This window comes from Elgaria multicarinata, chromosome 1 (assembly GCF_023053635.1).
Source record: "Elgaria multicarinata webbii isolate HBS135686 ecotype San Diego chromosome 1, rElgMul1.1.pri, whole genome shotgun sequence".
Taxonomy (NCBI): Eukaryota; Metazoa; Chordata; class Lepidosauria; order Squamata; family Anguidae; genus Elgaria; species Elgaria multicarinata.
The window spans coordinates 192,928,716-192,941,159 of NC_086171.1; the positions used below are offsets into that span (position 1 = coordinate 192,928,716).

Sequence of the window (12,444 nt, forward strand, 5' to 3'; positions counted from 1 at the left end):
ACTGACTGAATTTGTGGATTGCAGATTGATTTAGGAGTCCCCCCAAATCAGCATACCACAACCAAGGAAACTGTGATTTTGCAATAAAGGGAATTAATTACATGCATGCAGCAGATCAGAGTATGTCTCTCTGTGTTAATTAAAGTAGAGAACACCAGTCAATAGAATACAATCAAATCTATTTCCCAGCTGGTAGGACAAACTGGGGTGTTTACTGTCTCAGGAACTGCCGGCTGTTGCTAAATAAATTTTAAATTATACATCCCTCCAGAAGTAGAACGATAATGTACAGTCTAAAGGAGCAGGTTTATGGATTGCAGTTTATATTACCAGCAGTGGCTTTCAAATATGAAACAAATACTTTAATTAGACCAAAGCTATAAAGCATCTGCATTGTTCTCACAGTTGCGGCCGGGGGAGGGGGGATTAAAATAAATCAATAGGACCTACCCTAGAGTAGTCAAATCCATGCTTTTCCTTCACTCCATTTCTACAGAGCGTGTAGTTGTAAAAACGAGAGTTCTTAAGTAATCCAACCCATTCTTTCCAGCCAGGAGGCACATAGGAACCATTATATTCGTTTAGGTACTTCCCAAAGAAAGCTGGAAAAAGAGGGGGAGAAAGATATTATGAAGAGACAGCAGTATAAAAATGTCTCAAAGATAATTGGGTTATGGAGCTCTTCAATTTTCACCTCTTATGCTCATATTTTCCTTGTCCCAAGAATATTTCATACAATCCATAAAAACAAAACTGATTTCAATGTTTACTTTGTGCCAACAGCGCATTAGGCATAAAACAGAGTATGGAACGGACACAGATCCTGACCAGAAAACTTACAACAAGGCTTTCAAACAGCCACTAGTCTGGGCACCAATGATGACTAAGAATCACCTCCAAGCCACCAGGAAGGCCAACTCTACAAAATCAAGTTATTTCTCTGCCCCACCCACCCCTTTCAGGTGATTATGTTTATTTTGCTTGACATTACTGGTTTCAGTGTAAAACTCCACCTTGGGAACCACCAAAGCAGCTAGTCCCACTAAAATGTCATGTACATTGGATTTATTTTCTTTAATCCTGTCTGCCAAACAATAAATGACTTGCAACATCTTTCTCCTGACCTGATCCTCTTAGAACTGAAATTATATATTCTGTCTAGTCTGCCTTTCCCTCCTGGAACTCTCAATTTAAGCGTTAATAGGTTCTGTTACTTGGCAGAGATGTGTTTATTCATCTCCTGTTCATAATGTCATTCAAGACCTGCCCAGCTCTAACTGACCCAGGGTGCTCAAGCCATGCAGGTCTGATCTGGTTACTGAAAACAGGTGGCACTCTATGGAACGGAGTCCCCCTTATAGCTGCTTCGGAGAGAAATAGGCTGCTCTGCAATCCAGAGAGAGCTAGAGAGAGACTATGCAGTCGATACCAATTTCGACTCTGAAAGGGCTTGAGAAAGGGAGTTTTGGAACTTGTTTTCAAGCCCCACTTGATAATACCATCTTAGCCAAACAGTGAAGAAATGAATCTGTGGAGGCAGTCCTTGGTTCCAATATGTTTTATGCTATGTTTTTCTTTCTTTCTATCTTCTCTAAAAAGATGCAAACAGATGTGCATAAAAAGTGGAGCCAGCAGGTATTTTGCCTCTGTGGAGTGAGTGCAGCTCTTCAAAGGCCAATGAACTTGCCTCCTCAAGGAGCGGGTGCTTTGTGATGTCACAGCGCCCAGCCAATCAGTGCTCTGCACAGCTTCGTGTGTTTCCCCTTAAGCTCAATCATCAAGCGACTGTATGTGCAACATATTGAGTGTGCATTCCAGAGTGGAGCATCTAAACTCTCCCTTATAAAATACTTCCAATTTTCCATAAGTTTGCATGTGTTCACAAGCCTCAGGGTGACTGCAGCAGCTATCCATTCTGACAGCTGCTACAGCAACCCACAGAGAGCTTCCTCAGTGCTGTTGCAGATGTTCATGCTCACTCCCTGGCAGTGCTCAGCTTCTTCTCTCAGCAGCAAACAAGAGCAAGAAAACCAGAGGCTGAGCAAGCAAGGAAGCAGAGCTACTGTACATGTATACACAGAAATACCACACAAAAAATTGAGTCACTTTGCAAAGGTGGGCATAGAGATTTTGCACAGCACACAATAGCTAGCTGACTTTCAGGTTCATGCAGATTCAGAGGTACACGGACAAATTCCAATTCCATCACTTTGACCATTAAAGTCACACCGCCTTTGCCTTTAATTAGGTCATCTGCCTCAGTCAGACTAAAACAGCAGCAATGAAAAAAGTAAAATCCAACTATTTGTGAAGGAATTAAAGCAGTATGTGTCTCTGTATGTGTCTGTGTTCATATATTTTATCAATACTCTTTCAAGGAAAGGTCTGTAAAATCAAAACATTTTCTCAGATTTCTTTGCTTTCTGAGTCACTTCCAATATTTAGTAAGATAAATACAATCCGCAATAATGTGTGGGTAATTGAACAGTGGAGTAGCTTTCCTCCCCTGGCCTTGGAATCTAGGGATAATGGATTGAGATATTGATTTTTGTCCACAGTGGCAGATAAACACACAGTCATGTAAAGGTTTTTGTGCCTCATCATTATATTACATCCAAACAGAGTTGAATTTGACTCTCTTCCCAAACCTCCTCCACAAAAAAACAGTTCTCAGTTTACTAATCAGCACCTCAAACCTATACCTGGAGTAGGTATTGAACACAGGAGAGCATGACTTCACTAAGTGGCAAAACATAGAGAGGATTTTCAGAAGCATTTTAGGCCAAGCCAGCATGATACTGCTTGCAGGATGCCCTTTTATTCTTCTTGGATGACAAACCCCTTCCACACACAAAGCCAGTGCCCCCATTCCATTCAACACCTCCTTACATCTTTGGTGTCTTGGAAGGCTAATCATATGAAACAACACCAGCATTGCACAGATGTCCACTAATGTACTTGCCAGTTTCCCAATAGCACATGTCTTTTAAAAATTAAAAACGTAAGAACAGCCATGCTGGATGAGACCAAGGGTCCATCTCATCCAGTATTCTGTTCACAAAGTGGACAACCAGATGTCAACAAGAAAACCACAAGCAGAACATGAGTGCACCAGCAACTGGTGTACATAGGCATACTGCCTCTGCTACTGGAGGTAGCACATAGCTGCCAGCACTAGTAGCCATTGATAGTCTTCCCCTCCAGGAATTTATCTAACCTTCTTTTAAAGCCATCCAAATTGCTGGCTATCACTATATTTTGTTGAAAGGGCTCTGCCCAGCACTAAAAGCTGGAGACGTTTCACTGCTTTCTAAGTGTCTCTAAAGCTCAGCACCATGGAGAAAGCACCCTCCCCTCACTTGGCACTAGGAGAGGAGGGCAGAGATTGGCACTTCAGTTACACTGGGTGACAGAGGTGCACAAAACATTCAGCAGAAGAAAAAGGATAACTGTGAGCACAAATTTTGGTTGGCTACCAAGGCAGTTAAGAATTTGTGGATCCCTGCTGTTAAGTTAGCGGAGATAGCATTTGCTCGCACCATTTTGGATGTTTCCTTCCTTTTGTTATACTTCATGTATTGGTGGAACCATCCAACATTAGATCCTAGTTTAGCAGTTCCACCCAATGTAACAGCAGGAGTTGGTATTTGTTTCTGATCTGGAAATGTAACCCAGTCTATATTGCATAATAAACATGCAGAATGTCAGCCAGGGCATGGTTAGATGGGGCAATATCCCAGGGATTGCCCCGGGATCATCCCTGTGCATCCACATGATGCACGGGAGATCCTGGAGGCAGGGAAGGATGATCTGTAGGATATGGCCCTACAGTTTAATTCCAGTTTGTCCCAGGCTCATCCTGAGACTGCAGGATGTGTGGTTGGGCATCACGGTTTGTCCTGGCTCCTTGTGAATAACTGTGAGGAGCTGGGACTCAGGCACGGAGCTCATCAGGAGCTCCATGCCCATCAGGGGTGGGGTGGGGGGGAGCAGGTTTTTTAAAAACAACAACACAAAAACGTATATTTTCATAGGAACGCTCCTGCGCTCTTTCTCGATTAAAACAAAACAAAACAAAATGGCGGGTGCGATGTCCTCTTCCTTCCTGGATGTCTCTCGTGTGTGTAGACCAGGGGGAATCTTGTGATCATCATATCGTGAGATCCTCCCCTCCCCCTCTCATCTAGACATGCCCCTACAGTCAGTGAATCTTTACATTACATTTCGTGCCTGCTTAAAGGGTGGTTTTTTTTTTTTGCAGAATATTACAGTTCCCTACTCAGAGAGCAGCATTATTTTTTCATCACTTTGCTCACAAAAATATATGACAAGACTACTTAACTCTGAAAAGGCATCAGCTTATGCTATGTAAAAGGACCTTTAGAAACAGAATCTGTTTTATTCCATTTAGCAATAAACTTGGAAGAAGCACTAAGAAAAACATCGGCTTATAAATAAACAGACAAAGCAATCAGTATAGTCATAATGAACCTAATTAAGAGGAAACCTCCCACCTATTAACAGTCTGACTAGTTCTAACCACAAACATTCCACTCTCTCAGAAGTAGATTTCAGACACAAGGAACTGTAAGATTTTGCAATGACCTTTTAAAGTAGCTTCTTTCTGGAGAAACTTGGCAAGAAAAACAAAAATGAATTCTTTTAGACATTTTGCTTGACATTTCTCTCTGAGGAATGGTATAAGTAAGGGTTGAAAGCCCAATGCTGCTCCCAGTTTTCTCCAGTTCATTCTTCATTTCCAGAAATATATGCTAAAGACATTTACTTGATTACAGGAATCATGTTCCGGTTTCAGTCCACAGAGGTAAGAGGTTGAAGCAAGGACAACAGAGGTTGAATTAAGAAGGAAGGACCAAGGCAGAGCAAAATGCAAGTAGGAAGTATCTGGGATGTATTAATCAAGCAAAGTCATTCCTGCTGAGAAATTAAGAGGTCTGGAGCAGCCAATAGCCAAACAGGATATGTAGAGCCAATAGTTTAAATGGCTTGGTCTAGTTCCCAGAACCCTCTGTCTCCAAGTCTGGAGACAGCAGTTGGCAATGTTAATTGAGAAAGGTTGGTGTGCTTAACCAGGGCCTTGTCCTTCAAGGCCTTCCATTTTAATAACCTGCTGTTTGGCTACACTTCTCTGTAAAGCGTCCTCACAAGCTTCTCAGTTTTGCCTCTCAGCCTGACAGAGCCAACTAGCTTCTGTTCAGCACAATCAAAGATAGGACAACACCTGCACTCTTACAATGCAATTCTGGGCCTCTTTACTCAGAATTTCCACTGTGTTAAATGGGTCTTCCTCATAAGTGCACATGATGCAGCCTTGATTGACTTTTTAGAGTCATCAAATGGGCATGCTTTAGAAAAGCTCCGTTCAAGATTATTTATTTATTTAGAATATTTATATATCGCTCCCATTGAAAATTTTTGGAGCAGTGTACAAGATTAAATGAAAATAAAAACAGAATAAAACAGTTAAAACAAAATTTAAAAGAAGCAAAAACAGAGATTCAAGGCTGCATATTAAGGAAAGGCTTCTTGGAATAAAGATATTTTCAGGAGGCGCTGAAAGGAGTACAAGGTTGGAGCCTGCCTGACCTCCAGAGGCAGGGAATGGATGGATGGAGCAGTTGCACTTCAGTCCTTCAGTCTGGGGGCTGCAATTAGTGCAGAATGCTGCAGCCCATGTACTGAGAGCAGGTCACAGGTTCAAATCAAACCTGCGTTGGCCCACCAGTACTGGTGGCCTGTTTGCTACAAGCCCCAGTTCAAAGCCTTTGTTATGACTTTTAGGATGTGATTTACTGAATTGATGCCCACTAGATGTAAGCCTAGGTGCAGGACACGGGATAATAGGCTCAAGTTACAGGAAGCCAGATTTACCTAGGGAGATCATGGGCTCTCCCACACTAAAGGCATTCAAGAGGCAGCTGGACAGCTACCTGTCAGGTATGCTTTAAGGTGGATTCCTACATTGAACAGGGAGTTGGCTCGATGGCCTTATAGGCCCCTTCCAACTCTACTATTCTATGATTCTATGATCCAATGCATCACCTGGTTCTTCCATCCTCCTTTCTTGTGTTTTTGCTAGACGGGGACAGGTGCTGATTTGTGGGTCCAGTGGATCCATGCCCTCTCCCCTCCCGGCCCACTTTCCCACCCCCAACATGCCCATTTCCTCCCCACCCGAGGTCATGACACCAGCCTCAGGGGAGGAAACTGCCACTGAACTGGAAAGGGGGGGGATTATGGGGTAACTTTCCACTTTGATCCTATCCACCAAGGTTGTAGCATTGTCTGCACCTTTGGGGGGTGAGGAATCCACAGCATCTTACGTAGGGATGTACGGATTTTGTAAAATCCATTCCGTCTGTGTTTTGCAGGTTGCATTCCTCCTTGCTAATGCACATCTGTGCAAATCTCCCTTAAAATATATTTTTTTAAAAACTTCTGCAAGTTAAGGGAAGTTGCATGACTTGGAAAAAGTGAGTGCGTTGCGGAATCTGCAGGTCAGATTCATAGAAATCCATACTCATTCAAATCTGTTACAGAGTTTTCCAACTTCCCTACACTTACAGCTCCTCAGATGCCATGTCAGAGTCATAGGATTGCTCTCTTAAAGCCCTAAACAGCCTGTGCTCAGTATATCTGAGAAATGGAGTTTTGAAAATGTATTTGTTCAAAGAGACTTTTGATGTGCAGCAGTTTGCTGCTTTTAAGATTTTCAGCTTTTAAAATAGTTATTTTATTCTACAGTCGCTACTTTATTCTAAAGCCGCTACTTTAGAATTTTAGCCTTACGGGGAGGGGCCGTAGCTCAGTAGTAGAGCACATGTTTTGTAGGCAGAAGGTCCCAGGTTCAATTCCTGGCATCTCCAGGTAGGGCAGGAAAAAAAACTTGCCTGAAACCCTGGAGAGCTGCTGCCAGTCAGTGTTGACAATACTGGACTACATGGACTCATGGTCTGACTGAATATAAGGCAGCTTCCAAAGTTGTTTATGATTCAATGAATGAATTTTTCAATATAATAAAATATAGCAATGGAGTATTCAAAATTCTTCCCTTTCAAACTATTGCCTCAACAGCTGCATTTTATAAACACACACACACAAAGTCTGGGGGAAAGGATCATGGAACTACATGGAACATAAAGTTCCTCCCTGATTACTAATGGCAGAATGAGAGCAAAACTGGGTATGTGGCATATACCAATATATACCAGTATCAAAGTATATTCTTATGCTTTTATAAATGGCTCTTATTCTCTTTAAGGAATCTATATCATCCTTCTGAAAAGGAATGGGCTCAATACCCTGGCAAGCCTTTTCAAAAACATTTTTTGGGGGGTTAATGTGATGTGGTCTCTGTAGGATGTAAATCTAACATGGATTGCGGAAAGCCTTTGACAAACATCAAATATATTGCTTAGGTTTTTACAGTCCTGAAGGCTTCAAGATAAAAATCCTATTTTTAAAAAACCAAATACCAAACTAAATATTACTTCTTAGCTAAAATGATAAATCAATATGAGAAAGCATTATTCTTTGAATGCAGGTGCTGGCATCCCATCGGAATAATACATTAGCAATAGCGAAAAATGAAAGAAGCGGCCTCTTAGATCATTTAAAAATATAGTGAGCAGAGATATATTCAGGTAAAAATAAAGAGAGCAGGGGAAAAGAAAAATAGACATCTAATGGTTGGTGGTACACACAAGGGAGCATTAAATGCCTGTATCGATTTTTTGGCTTCATTTTATAGCTATGGATATATTCATAACTGGAAAGAAAGGAAACCGTCTAAATGATCTCATCGGTTAGTATCCATTGTTAGTCCTACTTAGAGTTCCTTAGAGAGTTTAAGGAGATAAGGCAAAGGGCTTAGTGGAGGAGGTGGGCTTTGAAGAAAGAGGGAGGTTGCTCCACATCGGTGTTCTGGGTGGGAATTGAAAGCATCAGGAGCAGCATGGAGAAAATGAGTGGAGTCATTTAGGGAAGACAAGAACCTCCAGCAGCTCAGCTCAGTTCTTTGTTGATACATCTGAAGTGCTCCAGCAGCTGTGGCTCATGAAGGAGGTGCTAGGTTCAATCCCCAGCACCTCAGGAGGGACAGGAAAACTCCTTCTTAAAACCCCGGAGAGCCACTGCCAATCAGCATTGGCAATACTAGGATAGATGGTCTGATTCCGTGTAAGGCAATTTCCTACGTTCTAGGTTCATTTGATCTCCATGTTCATTTGATACAGTAAGGAAAAATATATGTGAGTAGACATTGGATCCCTGCCTGTCAGGCAAGCATGTGGTACCAATGATTAGAAAGGGGAGTAGGAGGAGCAATAGGAGCTGGTGACAATGGGAAGTGAGAAAGAAGACTCACAAAGGGGGCCATCGAGGGTGTTTTGCCCAAAGGACCCTCAAAAGCACTGTCTACAATACACTTCCTACCCTTTATTCAGGATACTGCATCAAATATTTGTCTACAATACACTTCCTACCCTTTATTCAGGATACTGCATCAAATATCTTGAGGTACATAAGGGGACAACCATACAAATCCAGCAAAATGATCATTTGTGGAGTATCTGAAGGTGTGCAAGGCAAGATGATGATTTTTTATTTTTTTTTACACAGAAGAACAGTTAGCATCTTTATTGGAATGAAGTACAGAAGAAGCTAGGGCTGAAACTGTTCCTAGATTAAAACTAAAATGTCAGGTGATTCTAAGGTCATCTTCATCAGGATGAAGGGCAACCAGGATGATCAGGGGCCTGGAAACAAAGCCCTATGAAGAGAGACTGAAAGAACTGGGTATGTTTAGCCTGGAGAAGAGAAGATTGAGGGGAGACATGATAGCACTCTTCAAGTACTTAAAAGGTTGTCACACAGAGGAGGGCCAGGATCTCTTCTCAATCCTCCCAGAGTGCAGGACACAGAATAACAGGCTCAAGTTAAAGGAAACCAGATTCCAGCTGGACATCAGGAAAAACTTCTTGACTGTTAGAGCAGTATGACAGTGGAATCAGCTACCTAGGGAGGTTGTGGGCTCTCCCACACTAGAGGCATTCAAGAGGCAGCTGGACAACCATCTGTCAGGGATGCTTTAGGGTGGATTCCTGCACTGAGCAGGGGGTTGGACTCGATGGCCTTGTAGGCCCCTTCCAACTCTGCTATTCTATGATTCTATGATCACTGGGCAAGATTTCAGCTTCTGCACTGCCAATAGCAGTGGAGGAATAGCAATCCGTTCCCTACAGCCCAGCCAATAGCTGGGGTCCATCAGCCTCCCAGAAATGAGGGTTGCAGCAGGGAAACAGCAGTCCAGCCTTCAGGGATTGCTGGGGAGATACTTTTCCCAGCAGTTCCTGCAGGCAAGGGCATGTCTTTGAGAAAGGGGTTGTCTTTTGTGTGTGAATGAATGGGTCCCTGTGGGTTGTATCCAATGTTATTCCTATTTTAGAGTCAAATCCCTTTCTTAATTCAGTGTAGAACTCAAGCCTTCTCTTTAACTCCACTGTAATGCATACAGCATAAACCGAGAAGTCCCAGCGAGAAGTGATCCAGTTTTAGTGGCTAGGAGTCAGCATACAGAGCTGTGACTCAGAGTCCAGAGTCCCTATTCCTGGATCTGAGTTATTCTATAACCTTGGGTGATGCACTTCCGTTGTTTGCCCTTTTGTCTGTTTGACTTTGAGCAATTTCCCTCCCAATACAATCAGCAATTTATTAGCAAAAGGTTACAACACAATTACTATTCTACCCAGATTACCTATTTCTGTTAAGCACAGTAACAATTCTTGGTGAATTTAAAAACTCCTCCATGGGGAGTATTTAATAGGCACAAAATTTTACATCAGAAACACTTTGTATAGTGCTTTTTGATTTTTTAAAATTGAAACTTCCTTGAGCATTCTTGCATATTAGTGACACATAATTTGTAAAAATAACTATATTAACATACTGTCTATATATGCAAGTATTTTGCTATGGATTATCATCTGTCATCTTTACTACATGGTGGCCAAGGAGAAGCCATGATTATATTGGGTCTCTGTTGAGTCAGGCCAATCAAGCACAACTACCATCATGTGCAGATCTTGGTTTCAAACTCAGCATTGCAAAAAAACCTTGTTGCTTGTTGTTGCTGTTCCTGTTGTTCCCCCTTGCTTATTGCCCCACCCCAGCTACAGCAGTGTTGATGTCATTTCCCACTTTTAATTATTGGGTCATGAGCTTTCTAGAATAGCCAGTTTGTGATCCCAGCCAACTAAGGATCATGTAACACATGGGGTGATATCACAGTCCTACATAGCCACAGATGACTAAAAGGTGACATCACTGAGGGAAAATGAATCCAACTGAACGTGAGGACAATGCCTCCCTGGGTTATGGGATTCCCGATTATTCAGGGGGAAATGACATGAGAATCCTGGTCATTCAGGGAATATCCAAAGAATGTAACGCTGGCATGCTACGTATGTAACTCCAATTTGGCTGTCAAATCTGGACACACAAAGGCAATGCAGCATATGAGCAATGCTTGCTGAATAGGTGAACACCTTTGTCTCCTTTCAAAGCAATCACTGAAGTGAAGCAATCACTTCTTGAAGCTGCTGAAAAAATTGATCAAAAGGTGATCCCTTTAATATCAGACCTAGTCCTGCTAATTGTACTTCCTATTCAAAAGGTAATTCTAAGCTCTAGGATATGTTAATAACATCCCTACTTCAGCTGTGTGCAATGTAAAATACATACAGGCCCTTTCTACACCTAAGGATTATTCCAGGAAAATGGAGGGATCATCCCTGCCTGCTCTCGTAATCTCCTGTGTTTCATTTAGATGCTAAGGGATGATCCTGGGATGATCCGGGGGGGGGGGGGGGGAGACAGGTGTAGAAATGGCCATAGTTCCTTCTTTGCTGATTATATTCATGGCTGACAAAACAGACACACATAAAATGCTTAGTTTAACAAACTTAGACCTGAACTGAAAAGACTCAGAATAACCTTTTCAACTTAAATTTTGGATGTTGAGGTGGAGTGGGGGAAAGGCTTAATGAACCCCCTACTAGTAAGTGGAGTGAAGGCTTCTTCCCTATTTGCCACCCCTGCCCCATAATTGCCCAAAATGGGGGGAGGGGAAGCAAACTTGGGAGAGAGGATTTTAATTCCACCCCAACCAAAATGAATAGAGAAAGCAGCTTTTCCTAAAAGATGAGAGAAGCTAGGCCCCGCTCCTTTACGTCTACCTTCCTGACATACATTCTTCATTTCAAATGCTCTCTTCCAGAAGGGGATGCACCCAGCTATGAAAAATAAAATAAATAAAACAAAAAGACAGAACATTCTTTTTGTAAATGTTTATACAATGAACCTTTGGCAGAGTTAGTTTTTTGATACTGAGAAATCCCCATTTCAAGAGGCCTTTTGTTTTCTCTTCCATTCTTTTTTGTGCCACAGGCTCTTGAGCCAAGAGCATCATTGGCTACTCTTAGGTAGTGATGATTCAGCAAGCAAGTGGCAGATCTTCCACAGACGAATCCTTCAACAAACTTGACATGTTTATATACATTGCCTTCCTGCCCAACTTCCCCACAGCATGTAATAAAAGCAAAGACACGAAACTCCCTTTAAGGGTAGGGTTCTTTGGCATAAAGGAATAATTCCTCACTGTCTGTATGGAGAAGGCATATAGATGCAACAGCACAGACTCAATATTTTGGTTGCCTCTTACAATATTAGGATTTTTCAGATTGTAGTCAAATTCATGCAGAAAGAGCCTAGGGAAGCTTTCCATGGACCCCGAGCTTTCAACAACAGAAAAGAAGTTCAGGCCAACTTCTCCTGTGTTTAAGTACTTAGGTATAGTTGGCAACTGACCTCACTTCCAAGATCTGTCTTACCTAATCATGTTGCGTACATACCAAATTGCAAACTTTTTTCCTATGAATACAACAGTTAGATACACATATAGTACAAATGTGCTCTAAGTGGGGCTGCCCTTGAAGCTGGAGCTAGTGCAGAATGCTGCAGCTCGGCTGTTGTCTGGAGCTGCCCCTTTCCAGCATGTAACTCTGCTGAGGGAACTGCACTGGCTGCCTATTCACTACCGGGCCAGGTTTAAGGTTCTTGTACTTCTGTACAAAGCCCTAAACAATTTGGGACCAGGATACCTGAGAGAGCGCCTTCTCCCCTACCAACCTGCCCAGTCACTGAGGTAATCTGAGGGTCTGCTCCTGGTGGTCCCACATAGATCCATCCTCCGATTAGAGTCCACCAGGGGAAGAGCCTTCAGTGTGGTGGCTCCCTCCTGTGGAACTCCCTGCCTCTGGAGGTCAGGCAGGCGCCAACTTTGTACTCTTTTTGACACCTCCTGAAAACATCATTATTCCAGGAAGCCTTTCCTTAATGTCCAGCCATGAGTCACCATTTTTGCTT

The 12,444-nt window shown here is 42.4% G+C and overlaps 1 protein-coding gene across 2 annotated transcripts in view; it reads right to left on the reverse strand.

Annotated features, from left to right (window-relative positions):
- Positions 1 to 12,444, reverse strand: part of SULF2 (sulfatase 2) — a 127,043-nt gene that overhangs the window by 68,418 nt on the left and 46,181 nt on the right. Inside the window, exon 4 of one of the 2 annotated variants that reach the window (XM_063145779.1) lies at positions 451 to 602. The exons of the other annotated variant lie outside the window; for it this stretch is intronic. Within the exon in view, the coding sequence (XP_063001849.1) occupies positions 451 to 602 (152 nt within the window). The remainder of the gene's footprint in view (positions 1 to 450; positions 603 to 12,444) is intronic. 2 annotated transcript variants of the gene reach the window in all.